The 23,388-nt window shown below is 44.0% G+C and overlaps 1 protein-coding gene across 7 annotated transcripts in view; it reads left to right on the top strand.

The window, feature by feature from the left end:
• The window catches only part of stard13b (StAR-related lipid transfer (START) domain containing 13b), a 77,579-nt gene extending 54,443 nt beyond the window's left edge, over positions 1-23,136 (top strand). For 6 of the 7 annotated variants that reach the window (XM_054793832.1, XM_054793833.1, XM_054793831.1 and 3 more), the window contains 13 exons: positions 8,905-8,976; positions 11,817-11,898; positions 15,115-15,178; positions 15,659-17,016; positions 17,129-17,299; positions 18,384-18,543; positions 18,765-18,963; positions 19,055-19,268; positions 19,592-19,706; positions 19,791-20,012; positions 20,756-20,973; positions 21,959-22,135; positions 22,300-23,136. In XM_054793832.1, coding sequence (XP_054649807.1) covers positions 8,905-8,976; positions 11,817-11,898; positions 15,115-15,178; positions 15,659-17,016; positions 17,129-17,299; positions 18,384-18,543; positions 18,765-18,963; positions 19,055-19,268; positions 19,592-19,706; positions 19,791-20,012; positions 20,756-20,973; positions 21,959-22,135; positions 22,300-22,417 — 3,170 coding nt within the window. In that variant the 3' untranslated portion in view covers positions 22,418-23,136. Of the gene's footprint in view, positions 1-5,655; positions 5,803-8,904; positions 8,977-11,816; positions 11,899-15,114; positions 15,179-15,658; positions 17,017-17,128; positions 17,300-18,383; positions 18,544-18,764; positions 18,964-19,054; positions 19,269-19,591; positions 19,707-19,790; positions 20,013-20,755; positions 20,974-21,958; positions 22,136-22,299 lie in introns of those variants that run through there. The other variant, XM_054793837.1, reaches the window with a different exon arrangement.
• Positions 23,137-23,388: the final 252 nt, after the last annotated feature.

Here is a 23,388-nt window from a genome sequence, read left to right as displayed (position 1 = left end):
TTTTGACCCACCGTGCTTTGACAACGGTCAACAACAGCAGCCCCCTAGCTCACATCGTCGTGTTATTTACCCTCACAATCAATAAGCTCTTGCTGTGCGTCTCTGTGTGTGTCATGAAACATGTTCAGCTGCATCTTAAGCCCGACTGTTTATACCGAAGAGCTCCATGGTGCAGATACGTTGAAGATGCAGTCTGTCATGAAAAAGTGCAGCTGATTATGGTTTGTTCTTTAATGGTCAGCTTCTGTTTTCAGTCGCATTTGTGTGTGTGTGCGTGTGTGTGTGTGTGTGTGTGGGTGTGTGTGTGTGAGCAGGACTACAGAAAAACATTTTAATTGATTACGATGAAATGAAATTGGTTACACTCCTGCAGTGCCTCAACACTGATGCATAGTTTCCTGACCCTGCCGGCTGTCTCTGCTTTATTTCCATTCTCATCGGCTGTGTCTCAAGTCGCGTACTTCTTCCGTACCTTCTCTTAGTCTGCTTTAGGGAAAAAAAAGCTACGACTGGAGATGCCTCGGGCAGCAGAGCCTTCGTAACGACAGTCAACACTTACTTAGACGTTTGGTCGGCGATGTAAATAAAACCAAAACAGTGCAAAATGCTGCGTGCTCACAGACAGGGTCGCTCACTACATTGCAACAGAAATGCAACCATTCAATACGGTTATATGGCATATACGCCATACATTTTAAACAAGGTACATACAGGCAACTTCTGTGTCGAGCTAATGTGGCTCACACGGGTACACTATACTTGAGTACCATCTAATGGTTCAAATGTGAATTACACCTCTCGTGACAATAATTAATTGTAAAAAATGTCTCAAAAAATGTTGACGATGGTATCGATTATCGACGATAATTTGTAGCACAATTATTGACGAGCAAAATTTGTTATCATGACAGGCCCGTGTATGAGAGATCACTTTTATTGCAACACTGTTGGGGTCACACAAGTGCAACACCTTTGAACCCGAATTGAAACCTTCAAAGGAGTTAAACAAATGGGACTTTAGTTGCCAAATGACTTTGTGGGAGTGAGCTTACTCTTATACCCTAAATACAAATGCATGAATGACACCGGGTGGTCCTGGGGAGGAACCATCTCCTCCAGAAGGTACTAGCATCAGCACTGTCTATCCATTTATGAAAGGTGGCTCTTGGCTGATTGTGCACCATTGAACATAATCTTGTCTCCGGATCTGCTAGCTCATTTGAGCTGGAGGAAATGTTGCCTTGTTGTCCGGGCAACGCTGCCTCGAGCTAATCATTTTAAAAGCTGCGGCCCCGTGTTGACTGCGGGATAACGACAGGTCCCCCGTGGAATCCAATGAAGCTTCAGGAAGTCTGTGGCTGATTCAGCGCGGGCTCTGTGTAATTACCGGGCTCACGCGTCCAGGATCAAGTCACCGTTAGTCACCTTGTTGTAGACAGATTATCTCTTCAGATGATTTAGCCATTGTCCTTTGTCTGTTTGCTGACGGGAGTGTTGAAGACGTGTCGGGGTGTTTGCAACTTCACATGTGTGCATTGTGTGCTTGTTGGAAGTCACACTGAGCCATGCTAATTAAAAGCCCACCCTTGGAACGTGGGCGACTTTTATTCCCAGCTTTTCCAACATTCCATTCCAATTATTTAGCCCGCAATCACACGCACATTTGCATCATCATCATCGCCAGCTGTTAGACAAAAGGAAATGTGTGCCTATTTTGGGACGAGGCATCAGATGCGGGGGGGTTTGTGCTGTACTTTTACTGTAAGGCTGACTGTGAGTGACTGTCTGTCTATATTCAGTTCGCATCAAAAGGCAGAAGACAGGTCTGAGCTTCACGCCCCCCAGCATGACGACACCTCTTCCACTGCCGAAGCATTTTTTTCACCTTGCTGGCTCACCCTCCCAGGTGTTTTTGATACAGACAGTCTCAGCCCTCATCGTAGTCAGTCTATTTTCATGCCTCGTCCGGGTGATTCATGTAGGCGTCTCATCGCGGGGGCGGAATAGGCCGCCACATTTACAGGAGTCCACGCAGCTAGCACATACACATTTAAGCAGTTTGTTTTAGAGTGCTTTTAAACCACCGACAGGCTCAAAGAGTATTTTTTTTGGACCGCCTCCGTCATTCTGTCTGCGCTGTGCGTGTTTACGCGCAGGTCCACGGCTCCAGCAGCTCGCAAGGGTTGTGTTTTACAAGAGCAAAATGGCAGATAGGCTTAGTCCAAATGGGCTACATCTGGAAAGCTGCTTACGTTACAGGAAACTGCGAGTCGATGGGACAGTTTACGTAAGCGATGGCCATATTATCCACGCGTTTGAATAGTGAATGGTTAAGTCATGTGGTTACAAGGGTTTACACCGAGTGAGCTACCATTCCACCGACTACACTGTGCGTACGAGTGATTCCAAATAGCAGGAACTACATGCACATCCCGTGCAGTCGTCTTTACTCCGAGATGAGATGATATTCCAATAATCCTCCTGACAATGAGGCACAAACTGCTTTGTTTAAAGACATGCGCGAACTGCCAGACTGGGGAACATCAACTTTCCAACTCAACTCTTGGTTTTAATACTTCAAATTAGCGATATTGGTTTTGTTACCGATATCCAATATTGTCCAACACTTTATTACCGATATCATCAGCAGCCCTACCCTCTACATATTAGATTAGAAGTTTTGAATGCCCTTACTCCCCCCTCACATAACCAGTGCTTTAATATCTTGTTTTGCATGACTGGTTGGACTTAACTTTCCTTAGTTTTCACGTTGTTTCCTGTTGTTTTCTTACATTTTTCTGTTTTTTTTCTGTTTTGTGTTTGCCGGGATGCGCGGCGGCTTTGTGGTCACCAGGAAGCACGTGCAACGGTGCCTGTTTCACAGTAATCAGCACTACTGCAGTAATCCCTTGTTTGTTACGGTTAATTGCTTCCAGACTCACTTCCGCAAAGTATTAATAAATCAAATATTTTTGTAGTTAGAGCATAGAAAACCTTATGACCTTCTAAATACATTTTTTAACATTATTAGAGACCTCTAGACTTGAAATAACACCCCTATAGTCACCTTTACACTCCTATTACCTAATAAAGTGGACTTTATCAGAGAAGAAAAGCAATTGAAGACATAAATAAGCCTCATGCTCGTGTGTGCTGCAATAAATGTGTTCCGGATGTGTGCAGGACAGGAAGTGATGTCAAGGGTTCATAGTTGAGTTTTAGCTTGGACTTGATTACGGCCACAACAGTAGCCGGAGTTATTATTAGGATGATTATCATGACTACAATCATCTCTCATCTGTCGCGGTTAATCAGGTTCCAGACCTGATCACAATAAGTGACTTTCTTCCAAGGAAGATTCAATATTAATAAATGGAACATTTTCATAGTTACCTTCAAAATACAATCTTTACCATTGTTAGAGCCCAGTAGACATGAAATAACACCCCTTTAGTCACCTTTACATGCCTATTATTCTTTGTTTACGCCACATTGCTCAACCATAATGCGCAGGCTACGGGATCACTGCAGGGACACAAGAGACGGCCATGGCTTTAACCATTAGCAAGCTAGCGTGCTAACTAGTTATCCTCCACTGTATTTACTGCATTCTAAACTTAAGAAAGGCTTTAAAACAGAGTGGGGAAGAAGCACAAAGAAGCCAAAAACTGACCGCTTCCACACAAAATGGGAAGATAACTTCTTTTCGCTCACGATAATCATGTCAATCATGCCGTGTCTCAATAATGGAATACTACTGACACCTAGTGGCCAGAACGCTACACAATACATCTTTCAATATTCTCTGACTGTTAATACGCCAAAGTCAACCACAAAACAGCCACCATTTATGAATTAATCCATTTTTTAAACAGAACCATGATATTGTTTGGAGATCATTCAAACCTGCAATAAAAGCCTGTTGTTGCGGTGATCAAGTCTGGGGTTTGTGTGCCTCACGGAACATAACAGTAGCATTAAAGAGACCTCGTCACCACTGTAGAATACTACGCAGCATCAAGTCTTTCAATGCATCTTCTGAATGTCTTATGTGTGTGTTTTAGTTAATGTAGCCATTTTTAGACATGCAGACATGCTGAGCTGGTTGCTTTGTGGAGCATGATCCACTGATATCATTAGCAGCAGAAAAACCAATACCAATATGATCTGATATCTCATTTTTCTCTGATATTATTGGACATCTCTAGTTGAAATGCATCTCCATCGTAGTTTCGTGTAATTTCTACATTTGGTCGCTCGTTTATGCTGCAAATGAGCGGAGCCCTGATGACTTGCTGCAGCTTCCGGTTGCTGTCAGGTAGTTAAATCCCGTACGCCACCATTGCTCTAAGGGACTTTTTGATTTCTGATGTTTGTTGTCATAAATCCATGTCTTCTGTGTTCTTTACCATTCATTTATGGACATGAGATGTTGATGCTAAGGCAGTACGTGACATTTTGCATCAAATTTGGCTGCCATGGAGGAGTCAGCTCTCAAATGTTCTGGCCTTCAGCTGTAAAGGTTGTGGAACAGGGACTAGCATATGCGACATGACCCTTTTGATGTGCATGTTGAGTGATCAAATTCCACCGTACTTCTAAACTGCAGCTGTCGCTTGAAAGTTTGCATGTTAATAAACTAAAATGCCATACTGTATGTTTCCCTCGTTAGTGGTTATCAGTGTTTAGTCATAAGAAAGTCATGGATGTCATCATCATCACTCTCTCAGATGACACAGATAACACGCATGCTTTCATCCATGGACCTCTTCCAGACAGTTTCGATGCTGGGGATAGTGTGAAGGCAGACAAAGTGGAGCGCCACAGCGTGACTCACAGCCGCTGATTGCTGACACTTGATGTCATGATTTTCCCCGTACACCAGCCCAGCCCGGCTTAAGTTTTTTCCATCTTGTCGGCCTGCCAGAATAACATCTGCACTTGGCAAAAACTCCCCACAATTGGTTGAAATAAACATTTTCCACATGAAATTCAACAATGATGTCATCTGTCCAGAATAAATCAGCCCAGAACAGAAAGATTTGCATTTGATGCATAAAGGAAACAATAACCTGGTCCCCAATCAAGAGGAAAAAAAGGAAGTCTAAGGAAGCCAGTCAGCTGCTGTATTAATGTAAGCCAGTACGGAGCAAAGTGTCTGAAATAACTGAATCTCAATGATTCATTATTTCATAATGAATCATTATTTGTCATATGTTCTGTATTTATGTCTTCATTATGTAATCCTGTTGTCATGGCTGAATAGTCTGTGACAATCTTTGCTGACAGTCTTTCGTTCTGAGAAAAGAAGATGACCACCCACACAGAGGTGCTGGTTATGTTGACTTGTGCAAGTGCATGTGACTTGTGATGTCGATGAGGCATGTTTGAAATAAACATATCATCTGGAGGGCTTCTAGAATTCAGTGGCGATTCCCCCTGTTTGGCCGTAGCCCGGAACCCGCTGCCAAAAACTTGTGGGGTATAAAAGAGTTGTCGTGGGCACAGTTGGGTAGGAGGATTGGGCACAAGGAGCAGAGGAGGGGTTAGGGGAAGTCTGCCACAGGAAAGGGGGTGGTTTGAAGGAAAGATTTAGTGAGGGGACCAGCCTATAGTGGTGCTTGGGAGGGTGGGGGTTAGATGGCAAGAGAAAGGGGAAGAAGGAGCTGAGTTCAAACTCCAAGCTGTGCTGAGAGCAAGCAGGAATGCAGCCCAGCGTGGGAATAAAGATGCTCTGACTTGGAATAGCAACCGCTCTGGACGGATATACGAAGCAGCCCGGATATATGATGAAAATATCCCGTGAGTACACAAACATTTGCCAATGCTGGAGTTATCTGCAAGCGGCCTGTTGACTGGAGCAGAACTTTCCCAAACACAGGATGGGGAACCAAAAAGTGTCCTGAGTCTGTTGTTATTGAATGGGTGATCGATCATTAGTGGGGGTTGTAAGCCATTTTATTGATGATTTTTTGCCAATGAGCTATTTAACCTTCAGTGACTTTGAATTGCTGTTTCCCTGTAGGTTACTACGGTGTTGAGACACATTTTTTTGGCATTGTTTGCGTCCGTTCGACTTTTAAAGTGTGTCAGATCCTTTTTTTCCCACCTCAGAGACACGTCCATTCTTGCTTCTGAGCTGCATAGTCACAAGATGCTTCAAGTGAACTACAAAGCAAGGAGTTGCCTTCTCCACGGATACTTTAGTAGGACACAGCCTGGGAGATTGTACGCTATTGTGTCCAGTTAAACCCGGGATCCATCCCTTTGTGGAAGTGTAACTCTGCACTGTACACAGGTTGAGAGCGGCGGGCCGCAGAGAGCGCAAACACAAGTTCTCATTCTCTGGCACCATGCCCGCCCCAGCCTTTTATCCACCAGAGATTTCCTCCAAGAGAGGATGAGAGGACAGAATGTCTCTGTCTCGTGTTACACAGAATACCAAACGGAGAGGAATTCCCAGCTCATGTTACTTTCTCCCAGTGGCACAACCTGCGGCAGGGGGGACCTGGCGGCGGGACAATACGGGATGGAGGTATTCACCACCTGAGAGGGAGGAGAGCCTGACCAGAAGGTCTTTACCTCACGGTGATGCAGGTGTGAACGCAGCAGATAGGACGTCGGAGGCATGTTGACTTTACGCTTGGCTTTTTTTTCAGCCATCCAAGGACGGACGAGGGGAACTGTTAATATTTGCTCAGTTGCTGGTCAGGCTGAAGACCAAAGTCACTTTTCATCGATTGGGCTCTTGTGACACACGTGTGAAACAGCACAGGTGAGCGCTGGTTTCGAGAGGACGGGCGACATCTGCATGGAGATCTGCTGGGGAGTTGTGCGATGAATTACGGCGGCTCGTGTTTCAGCCGTGGTGTGCCAGACATGGGACAGGGAATGAAACCTCAGATGTACCTATGGATACAACCTCATTTTGGGGAATCTTCCTAGTCGGGATGCGGGATTCTTTGAATTATTAACATTTGAGGTAACTTGGATACCATCTCATCTTTTTGAATTAAAACAGAATTGGGAAGGTTCAGTACTGTTCAGGACCTTATAGGGCTGGATTCTGTCGTAGGGGTGAGGATTTAAATTCATCCAATGTCCTGTAACACCGTTGTGTCAGACAATGTGTCACACGGTGTCAGTAAATAACAGTGTTAGAATGAATGGGAAGGTGCCAACAGTTTGCTTCCCGTCCATGTCAACAGCAGCCCTCCGGTCATGTGAGCTTGTCGTGACTCTTTAACATCTTCATATTGTTCCATAGACTGTGTTGTGGATTTCATGTTGTAAAGTCTTCTAGTCTTCTTGCCGACCACAAGTCACCGAATTTGAAAAAGCCTGTCCTGCCGTTGACGATTTTGGATAGATAGATAGATGGATAGATAGCGATTTAATTTTAGTAACCGACTTCATACACCTTCAATGTTCCAGTCTTATTTTGTTGGAAAACACTGAACACATGAAGTACTTCTCAAGTTTAGAAAATTGCTGTCCAAACTACTAAATTATATCAGTTCCTTTATCAGTCTTTTATTTTTCACATTTTAAAAACGAAACCAATGTACACAACGGCTTACACTGCAGACCTGATTTGAGCCTCTTACCAAAAATAAAGTGCACAGCGACCAAAAATGTCTGGTCCTCCAACGCCACGAACGCCATCATTTTCCTCGTAGTGTCTTTGCTTTTGTCACTGCTCAGAAGCGCTAACAGTCGGCTGCTGCCTGGCTCTTTGCTTCGGCTAGCTTTAGCTTAGCTCTAGCCTGAGCTCGATTGCTAGCTATAAGGCTGGCAGAGCAAAGGGGGACTTTTGCCTCTGACTTTCGAACTGTTGCGTAGATAGATAAGATCGGCGGATAAGATTGGTTTCATTTGTAAGGATTGGCCGATTGAAGATCCCCCAAATGCAGGAAATCAGTGCTGATCATGCACGCTTATTATACCTTAAGGATTTGTGTATTAAACTAATCTTAAAGGTCGCTAACATTTTGGGCCCAATATGTGACAATGATGATTCCGAATACATTTTTCTATAGAAGCTAATAGAAGTCTCCAGATGTTCCACTGTAATACCTTTGATTGGATCTCATTGGATTGTGCATGTACAGCATGTCTGGTGAGTTTTTATGTAGATGATTGAGTCAGCCGAGTACTCTTCTATTAGTCCTTCCAAAGCCATCCTTACAAATAGAGCCAGCAAAATTGACGCATCAGATCCCTAACTGTTCATTTGTCATTTGTCTGCACCTTTTTAGAAAGAACCATTATGGCTGTGATCCTGGAGAACCCTGACACACGTTTGAAAACATCTTTATAGCAGGTTGAGATACGTGTTAGACTCAGCTGCTCCATGAGGGCCATCTTAAGATCCATCCATCCATCTTCTATGCCGCTTATCCTCACTAGGGTCGTGGGAATGCTGGAGCCTATCCCAGCTGACTTTGGGCGAGAGGCGGGGTACACCCTGGACTGGTGGCCAGCCAATGGCAGAGCACATATAGACAAACTACGAACTGTTTAGAGTCACCAATGAACCTAACGTGCATGATTTTGGAATGTGGGAGGAAACCGGAGTAAACCCACGCATGCACGGGTCTTCCGGATCGCCTGACTGTGTGGCCAACATGCTGACCACTCAGCCACCGTGCGGCGCCATCTTAAGGTCATATGAGTAAAAAGTTCCTTGTGAGGTAGCTGGGGTGATATGAGTCAGACTGGCTGACCGGCAAGGTCACACTCCCGCTATCTCCAAATAATCAGTGCAGTGGATGGTGGTGGGGTCCCCCGCCCCCACCAAGTCCACACACCGGATTTTTTTTGTTTTAGTTCCATTCTGTGTAGTGCATTGTGAGGTTATTTTCTGTCTTCTTACAGCCCGTCTTCTCTCTCCTGTGTTTGCAGAGGTTGAAGCGAAGGAGGCGTGCGACTGGCTGCGAGCTGCTGGATTTCCCCAGTATGCTCAGCTCTTTGAAGGTAATCAGGGAAAAGCACGCCCGTGCACATTCATCAAAACATAGTTGTTGGCTTCAAGATAGAGATTAATCATGTAGTAAAAAAAGTCTCTGTCATACACCAAAATAGCCCAGAATCTTTATTTTAAGCCTTTTTAGCGGGTGCTCAATAAAGCACTGCTGACAGCCTGAATGTGGCCTTTTTAAAGTCCATGGGAGAACAGCAGAACATAAGGTCATCGTGTCGGTCAGACCGCTCGCCAACACTGAGCATAATTCCATGCATTCATCATCTGCATGCATAGAGGAGCTCATTCACGCGACTGGCATGTCTTGGAGCCAGTCGGACGTCCAGACAAGATAAAACGAGGCGAACATCAGCTGCTTTTTAAAGTGGTCACAACATAAAGCTGTCTTCTACACCAAAGATGTTTTAAAACAGACCTCTCATGTCTGTCTAGAGCAGGACTACTCAACTGGCCAAAGAATGACATCAGACCGGCCAGCGAGTTCAGTTCAAAACTCGAGAACGGCTGACATTTTTTATCAGATTCCTAAAAATATCATCGCACTCTCATCATGTACAGAACCCCTCTTTGTTTCTGTAGTAGGTGAGACGGCTGTCTCTATATGGCGCTCTTCTCCTGCAGATATCTGCAGCTGTGTGTCGCTGTCCTGCTCACGGCACCCCGCCACCTACCTGAGCCACCGACAGCACGTTAAGTTTCCACTTGATGTCCTTCCCCTCCTGCTTAAGCTTGCCAAAGTCAGCCAGACACACGGCGCGCAGCTTGTGGCGGTGTAGTAGCCGAATGACACAGACAAGAATGCTTCCCGTCGTTACATTATATTTGTATTTTTTTATGTATTTTTTCCCAGGAAAAGACCTGTGACCCACCAAAAGAGAATCGAGATCTTTGACTAGCGTTTTTGCGATAGGTCCTGAAAGACAGTAAAGTGTTCCAGTGGTTCTTTGCCGTTTTCAGTGGTTTGCTGGGTCATTGCCACAAACATGGTGTAATGACCCAATGACCCATGAATGACCCTCTGTGCCATTTGCTTGCCATGTTTATGGGTGACCTGGTCAAGCTTGAGCGAGAGGGGAAGGTCATCGAGTGTGGACTTAAGGCGCCCTCCGTCCGACACACAGCAAGATCATGTTGTGTTGCGTGGGGACAGTGAAGAGTACCAGGTACAGTATGACGCTACTGGTTAATGCCCAGTTTGATCTATTGGCAGGCAGAGGGGTGGTCTAATGGAAGAAATGGTCCCCGTGTTATGATGACACTTACCTACTGAGTGTTGAATCAGAGCAAGGTCCTTAAAACCGCAGCATGCTCCTCCCATACGGTAGAGGATATTTGGGATGTAAACATGTTGCTTACGTTTGAAGGTACTGTATGGCAGAGACATTATATGCTAAATAAAAATGTGGCCCCCAGATCAATGTGGTTAAATGGCCCCGGTCAAGAGGGCAAGCCTCGCTGGTTTGCAGCCTCTTGTAAAAGGAAATTGTTCCTGTGGTGCAAAGCTACCAATCACAGGTTCCTTTCCAGTTGCAGGGGGTTCTTAAGATGAAATACGTTATTAAGATGTAATGCTGCTTCAAAGCCAAAGCCTGGAGAACAAGCTGAGCCTTGTTTCGGTCTGAGCGCTCATCGCTGCCTGCCGGCCTGCTTTTCATAAAAAGTGAAGGACTTTACATGAATGCAGTGGAATGTCAGATTCACAGATTCTGGATGCAGTCCATTATGTTATGTAAGAGAAGACCCATACCCCGCGCAACACGTAATGCCGGCTCATGCAAGAGCGCCGTTATTTGGACCAATTGTGTCCCTCGGCATTAGCAGTAAATACTACGAAAGCGTCACGGTTTGTTTCTGGGACTCTCTCAATAGATCCCTTGTCACCTTTTTCCATGGATTCTGTCTGATCGTACTGTGTAGATCAATTGTAAATTCTAATCTTAATTACCAAAAAAATGGTGAGTGTTGCATTCCTCACTAATAAGTTGATTACAGAGAGGGCATTACCGTGGCACCTCGCGAATTTGACTTGATTGTGTGCATTGTAAAGTTCATCAATAGAAATAGAAAAAGCTTCATTGCCTGAGCAATATTGTGCTGCGTAATGTTTATTTCAGAGTTGTCATTCAAGTTTGCTAAATTCTTGGTTTTATTCTGAAGTTTAAAGATGCTTTTATTTTGAAGAGATGTTTACTGGTCACAGTTAGACGAAATGTTGCACCACATCCATGATCCAAGTGGATAATTGCAAGTGTAACACGGCCAACACGGAATGGGAGGCAAGAGCACTATCACTGAGCTAAACGGCCAGACGGTCACCCACGTGTTCAGCGCAGCTTTTAAATGTGGCTGTTGCCCCAGAATAAGCCTTTTTGACTTTGCCACGATTACACAAAATGTTGCAGACTATAAATAGCACACTGCCCATGATCAAGACCTCTCCAATGATGTGATGGATGCAGGGGTACCGTGGACGGTTCATCCAGCATTAATGGTAGCAGAATAATAATAAAGAATACATTTGGAATAGTCAAATGAGCTGCGCTTTGCTTGCAGGCCCATATTTAATCGCCAGTGCTGCCCACACTGTTGTATGAATGTGAATGAATGTTGGGTGGTGGTCGGAAAGGCCATAGGCGCCAATTGGCAGCCACGTCTCCATCAGCCTACCCCAGGGTGGCTGTGCCTACAAATATAGATGACCAAATACAGATTACCACCACCAGTGTGTGGCTGAATGAATGAATGAAGGGTTCACTTCACTGTGAAGCACTTTGGGTACCTTGAAAAGCGCTATATAAAATCTAATCCATTATTCATGTCATTTTCCTTCAAGATTCCCAGTTCCCCATCGACATCACCCCTGTCAAAAGAGACCATGACTTTCTGGACAAAGATCTTGTCGAGCCTCTTTGCAGGTAAATGCTTCTATTTTTTAATCTCTGTGGATATGACAAAATAGAAATATCTCCGAGGTTGATTCCTCTATTATGTTGTTTAATAATGCATGTTTGGAAAACAACAATTATAAGTTAGAGTGCTCATAAATTGTGTTACATGAGAAATGAAAGACCTCACAGTCACAGTTATTTATGTGAGACATTTTACAGGCATAGTGCTCCACAAATACGAGATTTTTTTGACAGTTTTTACAACGTCAAAGTGCATTAGGCCATAAAAGTGTGGTTCAATATCACTCCATTATGTCAGAGGACAGATCTTTCTTCTTTCCGAGAAACGGCACTTGGGTTACCAGAGTAACCATGGCAACAATGAAGAAGGAAGGTGGAGGAGCATGAGGGTGCCTCGCACTGGCCGACATACTGTGACTCTAAACAGCCCTAAAGCAACTCATCTAAATTCCAAAGTGTCCAAGGGACAAATAGAACACAATTGGAAACAGTTGCAACTGCAGGGTGATTTTGCCCATGATTTCAACACCATTTCTATGCTAAGAGAAGGACAAGGACCAAAGTAATACCACCATAGTATCGGCTGTGTTTGATAGCATTTCTATTTCATGCATGCTTGTGGTGTTTTGGATCCCCCCTCTTCTAAGAAGCCTCCTATTTCAGCTGCTGCATCCTAAGCTCTTGGCGCTTTTGGAAGAAAGGGGCCCCGGTTTAGAAGTCCGCCTTTTAGCTGGGTCCTGCCAGCTACAGCAACAAGCATACGAACTGGCGCTATGGATAACTCCTGGCATCTAAAAGGATTTCCTGTTTATTGCAGTGTTTTTTTACATTTACACTTGGTCAGAAATATTGCTATATCGACGCAGATATAAGATGACTCATTTTTGGAAAGGGTTCAGGCTTCATTACATTTAATTCACCATAATATATTTTATGATCATATTCATCAGCTAGCAAAGACTGACCTACATTTACAACTTATAAATCTAGTGAAATTGTATGAATTTATTCGTAGGGTCGGGCATCGAGTCTCGAGGATCGCTGGGATCCGTGCCTAAAATTGCGATTTTCCCGGGAATGTTCATTTTGAATTCTAGTTTTGATGCCCGCTTCGCCGACACCAACGAAGAAGAAGCCGGCGAGCGCCAGCAAAGGCGAAGCGGCTAAAAAGTTTGGCTTAACTTCATAAAAAAAGAGCGGTCGGCTCAGCGCAACATTTGCAACACGATGATATCATGCAAAGGAGGGTGCACAAGCAGCGTGATTCATGTTCACACATCAATGGTGTAGAAATATGCGCTACGTCGGACAGAATCTGTCACGGAGGCTTCTCAACTCACACAACACACTTCCCGCCTTCAAATTAAGAGTGCTTTGGGCTATATTCTCTTTACTTATGGTAACAAAATAAGGGTGTCATAAAAAATAGCTTACACCAACACTGAGGCAGCAAACAAAGTATACTACTTTTCAAAAGTAAACATCTTTTGTGGAAGAACCATTTCTATTCAAGTTGGTTGAATGGTGTGATATTTATACACTGGTTGCAAATAGCCCCCGAAGAAAGATGACTGATTAAAAAGTTCATATCGTTTAACAATTCATGGAGAAGTTCAGACATTTCATTCAAAAAGAACTCTGGTTAGCGACCCCGCCTCTTAAACGCATCGGAATCAAGAATTGTTAGGAACCGGAATCAAAACGAGGAATCGGAATCTGAACCGGAATTGTTCAAATTCAAATGATGCCCAATCCTAGTTATTAAAGTCTGTCAATTAATTTGATTTTGTAGTGTTTCTCTTGACTGCGTTGCTTCCAGTAGTGTATGTGTATGTTTCCATTTTTTCGGCCAATTGTCCAATCATACTTGGCCTTCACAATCAGTGGATGTCGCTTAAACACTGTTAGCAATGGGGCAGATTGCAGCTTCACCTCACTGAGCCAGCTAGCCGCCCCACAGTAACGTCAGCGTTTTTACATCCCGATTAGTTGATCAGAGCAAAATTGTTCGACAAGCCAAGTTACGGCAACAGTGGCTGACTCTGGAGGAGGAATTGACGTCTCGGGTGAGCGGATGTATTTTATTTTAAGTTTTGTTTTTGTCATGTTGTTAGGCCGATATTGATTCTGAACAACTCCAGATGATGTTGTAGTGTGGAGGTTTGGAGTTGTCTGAACCCTTTATCACCAAGCCATGTCATTTATACTTGTTGCATTTGCATTTGCTTTACAAGCACCTGAGATCACCGGTGCATTTTATCACTGCTCAAAGTTACTAGCAGAAATGTAACGCAAGCGTATCAGTGACGATGTATTCCAAGATAAAGGATAAAGCATTCACTGGGTTTCTTGCTGTCTTCATAATGGTACTGTAGCAATCTGGCAGTTATGTACTGTTTTGTGGTAGAGTTTGTGATTTCCAAGTGTCTGTGAACATGACAGGCTGAGTGTTGTGTGTGCGCGTGGCTGTGGCTTTAAGGGGACGGCTGGCGCTGCTTGTTGATTGAATTTATGAGTTGAATTTGCTGATGTTATTTTGGCGTGGTTGTAACTAGTTTTGCTTCAAGACATTGTTGAGCTACACCAGGGGTGTCCAAAGTGCAGCCTGGGGGCCATTTTCGTCACGCATTTTTTTTATCGGCACTCTGCATGTTGTAAAAATATATTCATTAGTACATTAATGCATGACTATGCTTTGCCACCTATAACTGTAATTTAAGCAGTGAATTAGCCTAGATTGACCTACAGTGGATTGCTTTCAGCATCTTTAATGCGCAAAATGTATCAACGTGGCCCCCGGATCCTTAAATCTTTATGTATGCGGCCCTCAGTGGAAAAGGTTTGGACATCCCTGCTCTACACGGACCAACGACGAGGACCAAAATTTCAGCAAAGGACATGCAGAAATTGCACATAGCGGTATGTTTTATTTGTTTGCATGTAGCCCCCGAATATAAGACAACTCTTCTTTTTCAGGCTTGGAATATCCAAATTTCATTTTTGGGAAAGTAGAAATGCAGCTACTCCCAACGGTTGGCCATTACTCTTGGACCCAACAGGGGAAGAAGCAGATGCATCATTTTCCAGTGAATACAGCATCATGTGGTCAAAGTGATTTTCCTTCGGCATCCAGACCAAACGAAAATGACATGACTGAATAAATCATTAAGGCACAATTGTGTTTCCTGTTGTATGTTGATAGCATGTTTGTCTGTCTTTCAGGCGACTCAACACTTTAAATAAATGTGCCTCTTTGAAACTTGATGTGAGCATCCCAAAGAAGAAAGTAAGTGTGTCCACTGGCACTATCATTCTTAAAAAATGAATTAAAAAATTACATTTGTAAAACTTTAAATCTAGTTTTAATCTACCTGCAGTTTCAAATGCGTTCTGTTCTATTTATGACAATTTATTTTTGGAGGCATATGTTGAGCACATTGTGTTATGTCACCTTTTCCTGATTGTGTAACGTTATTAAGACTAAGCAGGCACTTCCTGTAGCTAGTCCCTGCAGGCCACACTCATTGTCCTCTCCGGTGATACTGATACACTGTATGTGATTCTGTACATGACAACCTAAGCTATTTACCTGGTAAATACTGTAGCTTACCGACTGATAACACAAAGGAGAAATGCGCTGTTATTGGGTTCTGTGAAGTCAGAAAAGCAGAGCTTCCTCATGAATAGTATATTATCTCTGTTGTTGCAGTTGCTAATGTGCGGACTATAGTGTGTGGATTTGATGTTGTCTGATTTCTTCCATAAGAGCGAAGACTCTGATGAGGAAGACCTCTTTGCCATCAGTGACAAATGGACCTTTGAATGGAGCAGCCGGCGCTGGTCCAGGCTGCAAGACATTGACTGTCTTCTGGGTCACCAAGGGCGGGATCTGTCAGCTGGGCATAGTGTGCCTCTTAGAACCACAACCAGTAGTGAAAGTGTGCTAACCGACCTCAGCGAGCCAGAAGTATCCTCTGTGCATAGCGAGAGCAGCGGGGGCAGTGGGCCTCGAGGACTCAGCACGGAGGACTCTGACTGCTCCAACCGCACCTGCTCAGATTCTGTAGCCATGCCAGACTCTACTTTGCTGACAATGTCTCACATCAACAAAGAGATTGGTCATTACGGCTCCCTGCCTAATAAGCATGGCAAGACAGGTCGCACCCGTGCCAAAGACTTCCTGAAACGCATGGAGACGTTACGCTCGAGGGGATCGCTTGCAAGAGGTCGTAAGACATTGGTCATCAGTTCTCCAGTGCTGCAGCAGGAAGCCCACGCTCTAAAGAGTCTGCCGTGTGTTGAGATTATAAACGGAGACGGTGGAGCACCAGAACCACCGTCCCATAAGGTTCCGTCCCAGTCTAGCAGTGAAGGTAGCAGCCATTCCAGTGGAAGCGCTGGCAGCACACCAAGCCTTAAAGAGCGTAAGCCATACCGAGCTGACCACAAGCGTAGCGGCATGTATCTAGAAGACGTAGACATCTTCTCAGGCAACCAAATGAACAAAGTTGCAGAACAAAATCGCAAAAATGAATTTTGCTCCTACGAGGACCTGGTGGTTCACATCCCTAATGACCACAAACCAGGAACCTTCCCCAAAGCACTGTCCATAGAAAGCCTATCACCGACCAGCGGGGCCTCGATAAACTGGCACACTGGCAGCATGCACCTGGACTCTGGACTGATAACATGCAGGCAGGAAGCCAGGCCTGTCACACAGTGCTGTTCTAGAGGAAGCCGCATCAGTGTGTATGACAATGTTCCTGGCTCCCATTTGTATGCCAGTACAGGAGATCTAATAGACCTGGAGAAAGAAGACCTGTTTCCTCACCTTGATGACATCTTGATGCATGTCAATGGTCTGCAGCAGATAGTGGACCACTGGTCTAAAAATGTACTGCCAGGAGGGGAAGGGCTGTCAAAGGTGGAAGGAGAAAGGGAAGGTACCGTTGGTCTTCAGTCTTTAAGTCAGATCACGTTGGACTTTGAGGGGGATTCTGTGACGGAAAGTCAGACTACGCCAAGCGCTGGAGATGGAGTATCTCTTTCAGACATTGAAGCAACAAGGCTCATCAGGGAAAGGAGAGACTCGGGAGTCGGGGCTTCGCTTACAAGACCCAACAGGTAAGAAATACAGCAAATTGACTGTGATCCTTATTATTAGCAGTTCTCTGTAGAGAAAAGTAGTTCATGTTCTTCAAATACATGACCCCTGCTTTGTCTTACACTGCGCTAGGTTACGATGGCCCAGCTTTCAGATATCCAATCGTCTAAGCCACTCTGTGGCTTCGCTGCAGATAACCAACCAGTCGGCAGGCCAGCTGAGTTTGTTACAGAAGTTCTCTCTGCTCCGTCTTACGGCCATCATGGAAAAGTACTCCTTGTCAAACAAGCAAGGCTGGACCTGGTCAGCATCTCTTGAACATTGTCCAGTGGTGGGAATAATTATTTGATCACAACGTAAGATCATTTTGTTATCAGTCCATAGTTGCTGTCTTAGGTTTATTTGAACAGAATAGCAACAAAAAATATTAACTAATGGTCACGGCACTGTTCAGGTAGTCTGAGAAGACGTTTCGCCTCTCATCCGAGCAGGCTGCAACCGTTCATGCTCAAAGACCAGGTGGGACACACACCAGTCAGACTAGATAGGACAGCTCTAGTCTGGTTCATGTTCAAAGGCATGACAAAGACATGGACCCACCTGAAACCGTGACCATCATTACATCTCAATGGGATGCTAACGAAGGTGATACCACCCAAATGACCATCGTTGGTGGGCAGAGGCCCCACTCCATTGTATCCTAATGATGGTCATGTGACACCACAAAAGAGCCAACCATTCCTGTCTGGACCTGCCTTCTCCTTTAGAGGATATAGTTTGGATCTTGCACCAGGCCATCAGACTAGAGCTGTCCTATCTAGTCTGTGTGTCCCACCTTGTCTTTGAACGTGAACTATACTAGAGCTGTCCTATCTAGTCTGACTGGTGTGTGTCCCACCTGGTCTGTGAGCATGAACTGATGAAGCCTGCTCGTCTTCTAAGACTACCTGAACAGTCCAGGTGCGATTGATGGAATGCCCTGAGAATACATTTATTGAATAATGGTTATATCAATTTCTATTTGATCCCCAAGCAAGACATGACTCACTGGCCAGCACAGAGGTCAGGCCTTTCCTGCAGTTGGTCACCAGGGTAGCGCACATCTCCGAAGGGGTTGTGGTCCACTCCTTTTTTATAGATATTCTCCAAATCTTGAAGGTTTTGCGGCTGTTGCTTGCTAACTGAAATTTTCAGCTCCGTCCACCAGTCCAGGATCCTAAAGTGCTTCTTCTTGAACCATACCTTCGTTGCCTTGCTATATGTCTTTGTAAAGGGGCTAAACAAAATCAGCAGAAGATCAAATAATCATTTCCCCCACTGGATGTGAGACAATTATTTTATTTTTTGTGATGATTTGTGTAATGGTTTGTCAAATGTGCTCTACCAGGGCAGTACCAAAGTTTATGAAGAGAATGAAGGTGCCAGACTACAAGGATAAGAATGTGTTTGGAGTGCCCCTCATAGTGCACGTGCAACGTTCTGGACAACCGCTGCCCTTCGGCCTGCAGCAGGCCCTGCGCTACCTGAGGAGCCAGTGTCTTGACCAGGTCAGCCAGAGTGCACGCACTCAGGTTGCATGAGTTTCACAAGTGATGTAACAAGTGATTGGGTATATCTGACACACATAATGGGGGTGTATGGTTTCCCTTGACAATCACGCAGTTTGTTGTAAGGATACAAAAGACGACAATGCAAACAATGAAAGTGCGACACCTCGCTGTCACGTAACGCTGTCTTGTTGACAACAACGTGTTTGTTTTGCTTCTAGGTGGGTCTGTTTCGTAAATCAGGGGTGAAGTCTCGGATTCAAGCTCTGAGGCAGTTGAATGAGAGCTCCCCAGACAATGTGAACTATGACGACCAGTCCGCTTATGACGTGGCAGACATGGTAAAGCAGTTCTTCAGGGATTTACCTGAGCCGCTGCTCACCAGCAAGCTGGGGGAGACTTTCCTCCATATCTACCAATGTGAGGACAGGACTCTTAGCTTCTTAGACTCTTAGCCTGGCATTTACGACAAGTGAAGGAAAAAAAAGAAAACATTGTCTTTTACATGCAGATGTGCCGAAGGACCAAAGGCTGCAGGCTGTCCAGGCAGCCATCATGCTCATGTCGGATGAAAACCGAGAGGTGCTGCAGACGCTGCTTTGCTTTCTGAGCGACGTGACGTCCTCTGTGGAGGAAAACCAGATGACGCCCATGAACATTGCCGTGTGTCTCGCGCCCTCCCTTTTCCACCTCAACATACTCAAGAAAGACAATCTTTCACCAAGGTAATTCTTCACCAGAAGCCTTGTGTGTCACCGTGGCTCCACCACGAGATGTTTAAAAAAAGGTTAAAGTGTTTACTCAACGCTTGGGGGTGCATAAGGTTACTCTTTCTGGTTAGTTTTTCAGGGATGGGGCCTTCTTTTTAAAGCTCAGCGTTTAGTGAGATCACGCTGTGTACAAACAATGCAAAGCTCTCTAATTTAGCGTGATGAAATTGTTGCCTAAAGGATCAAAGAGGCTTCCTGCAGAGCGGAGGGAGTGTTTATAGACTGCACTACATCAGGATGTTGAATTAATAGGTTTTCTGTCCCTTGTAACCCCTCAGGGCGATGCAAAAGAAATATGCCAGTGGCAGACCAGACCAGAAGGACCTGAATGAGAACTTAGCAGCAACACAAGGTCTTGCTCATATGATCATGGAGTGCAATCGTCTTTTTGAGGTACAAGAACCAACATTTTCAAGTTTGGCTACAAAATCAAGACGCTTCAGAGTCTGACCGCCTACTGTCTTACACATCCATTAGATCCCTCACGAAATGGTTACTCAGTCGCGCAATTCATACATGGAAGCCGACCTGCACGCACCGACTTTCGACGAGCTCTTCAAGCAGCTTGAGGACGACGGCGGAACGTACGACAACCACATGGAGGGCAGGCTTCAAAACCTTCTCAAAGAGGCTCGCGAAAAGTCCAAATCCTGGGTGTCCAGCAGCAGCTCTGCTAATACAGAGCTATCCTATAAAAAGGTTGGTGCCCATCGCTTAATCGTGGACATCAGTGGTCCCAACCTGTCTGAGCCCACGGACTGGATCCTTTCTGTAAAACTGCAGACGGACAGCTGAAGAGGTGCAGTCCAGACCTCAGGAGTCTAATACTGTTGTCATCTACCGGTGCACAAAGCAAAGAAAAGCTACATTTCAAATAAAAAATGTGTACAAAACACACAAAATGAATACTGACTAGCTATCAGTGTTAGCCTGAACTTGGGTTTTCATTTTGTTACATGTCCTTGGACAGTTCTGGATAGTTGTCCATCCATTCATTTTCTGTCCTCACTAGGATTGCGGGTGGGTACGCTGGAGCCTATCCCAGCTGACTTTGGGCAAGAGGCGGGGTACACCTTGGACTGGTCGTCTGGATAGTTATGTTTAACTTGAATCTGAAATGATGGCACTATGAACTTCTTCCTGCACACAACACACAAGAAATTTGGCACTATTAGCATGCCTGGAAGCGACGAAACCATATTTTAAGTAGCCGCTGTCATAATTTTGGGTACATTTTGCTGTCTAGGCTCCCTGGTATCTTCAATGGCCTGTGAAGTTTTTTCAGCAGCCCCCCCGCCTCTTCAATTTCGCACTGGCCAGCAGTGATCGCCTGGGTGCGCTCATGGACCGGTACTGGGCCACGGCCTGTTGGTTGGGGACCCCTGGTGTATATGATTGATCATAACAATACTGAAAGAAACACTCCCTTGTTTCATGTCCAGGTGGGAGATGGGAACCCGCTGAGACGCTGGAGAGTATCCGTGGAGGTAGAAGCGCCGCCGTCCGTCGTGTTGAACCGCGTGCTGCGTGAGCGCCACCTCTGGGACGTTGACTTGCTGCAGTGGAAAGTGTGCGAGACGCTAGACAAGCAGACGGAGGTGTTTCAGTATGTCCTCAATCGAATGCCACCCCACTCCAGCAGAGACTTTGTGGTTCTCAGGTACGAGTTACGATGCAAAGAACATGGACGTTTTAATTGGTTGTTTAGCCAGACAGATTACATGCAGGAGAATATTATCATTTATTATAAAATCTGAATTTTCATTTTAAAAATATTATACAGTTGAAATATTAAGTACTAATGAAGTATTTTTTGATGAAAGTTAGAATTTTACAATAATAAAGTCCAAATATTATGAGAATAAAAAGATAATATTACAAGAAAAAAAGCAAGAGAAGAAAGTTGAAATATTTGTCCAAGTAAAAAAAAGTAAAAACAAGTGTCATGTGAGGAGAAAACGTTCCTACTCGTATGCTTTGTCGCTGATAACACAAATCTGAGATGCAGGCTGCTTTGTCTTTAAATAGAAAACATGTCTTTGCGTATCTACATGGGTTGGTTTAGCAAATGTGCACGTGGCCCCCGCATCCTTCGATTTTTCACTATGTGGCCCTCGGTGGAAAACGTTTGGACACGCCTGACATAGAATATGTGCTGTATGTACAGTCAAACCTCGGTTTTCCAATGCCGCAGTTTTCGTTTTTTTCCCAAATTTTGTCTCTGTTTGTGTACACAGTTTCAGTTATATACTTTAGTATTGCACACAACAAACTAGTTTGTTTGCCCTGTACTGTATTGTTCCACGGAATCGAGGGCCCAAACAAAGCACCTGACGCGTTGCTAACTCACGGTTCAATTTTTTATTGAGTGTGACTGCTAAATAACCCACCATGGGGCCAAAGAACGTTGTGCATGCCAACAGCCGCATTCATTTCATTCGTCATTTGTAATTAGCCATTGTCCTGCATGCAAAACCCTAATTATTCTTTGTAAAGTGTATTTTTGTTAATATTTTTGAGTTAATTGGATTTACATGATTTCCTGTGTGGAGTTTTCGAAAACTGAGGTACCACTGTATAATTTTGTTGTGGATTGTATGTGTATTATTTTATTCTCAAAAAAAAGTAATACCTTCTTTCCCAAGGTCGTGGAGGACAGATCTGGCCAAAGGTGCATGTTCCCTGGTTTCTGTCTCAATGGAGCACGAGGATTGTCCTCCTGTTGGAGCGGTACGAGCTATTGTCCTGGAGTCCAATTACCTGCTTGAGCCCTGCGGCTCAGGAAAGTCCAGACTAACTCACATTTGCCGAGTCGATTTGAAGTAAGTGCTACAGAAAGAAAAAAAACCTTTTTAACAATACATATGTCAGTTGCAAGTCCGAGAACATTTTTTTTGTCTCCAAAACTGTTTGGAAAAGCACAGCTCAAGTAGTATGTGCATGTAATGTGTACTGGATCGGGCCTAATATGCTGCTTCTGTTTCAGGGGAAGGACTCCTGAATGGTACAACAAAGCCTTCGGCCATCTTTGTGCAGCGGAAGCCGCTCGGATCCGCAACTCTTTTCAGCCGCTCGTAACAGATGGTCCCGAGACCAAAATCTGAAACTCTGAGCCGTTCTGGTCATTGTGAAGACAAAGATAGGACACTCAAAACTAAGGCACAGGTTAATGTATTATGTTTAATATACATATAATGTTGAGCTCCTCTGCATTTGCAAAATAACAAATGAGGACATCTTATAGGTGTTAAAATATTTACTCCTTGGGCAATGAATCATCCTGCCAATGTTGAATTGCAACTTTATTTACTTTGATATCAGAAAAACCTCCATAGTATAAACGTCTGTGTGTATAATAATACCTTACTCTTGTGACATACAATGTCTAGGACATGTGAGCTCTTATATGCTTCTGGGAAGCATGCACATATTAATCATTTCAGATGAAAGACTATAATAATGATTATTATTATTATGAGGTACATGCAAGTGTCCTGTGTATGTGTACATACTGTACATGTGTGAATATACTGTACATGCAAGGTGTATATTGGATATTTGTGAAGGGATTAATAGTACAGTAGTCTATATTGTTCATTTCCTGTATATGGATCACCTTCCTGTCAGTCTGCCTGTAATGCAAACATGTAAACTGGTTTTACTTCAGTATTGCTTTTGGAATTCATGTAATTTTTGTGTTCAACTTTGACCTCCTACGGTTGTGAATGACTTAAGGTTTGGCATGATCATACCTGCTATGAGGGTACTTGACCGTGCCGGTGTTGACGAAAGACAAGACGTTTGTTTGTTTTTAAATAAAACTGTCAGAGTTAGAACACAAGTATTTTTCACTGACTCTTACTCGTATATCTATAATAGAAACACAATTTAAGTTCAATGTTGGCAATTCCTATATAGAATACTATAATTATGCATATGTTTAAATACTTCCGTGACATATATATATATATATATATATATATATATATATATATATATATATATATATATATATATATATATATATATATATATATAGTATAGAGCATGTATGTGTTGTATATACTGTACTGTA

Source organism: Dunckerocampus dactyliophorus, chromosome 12 (assembly GCF_027744805.1).
Source record: "Dunckerocampus dactyliophorus isolate RoL2022-P2 chromosome 12, RoL_Ddac_1.1, whole genome shotgun sequence".
NCBI classification, from domain to species: domain Eukaryota; kingdom Metazoa; phylum Chordata; class Actinopteri; order Syngnathiformes; family Syngnathidae; genus Dunckerocampus; species Dunckerocampus dactyliophorus.
This window is presented reverse-complemented; position numbering and strand designations above follow the sequence as displayed.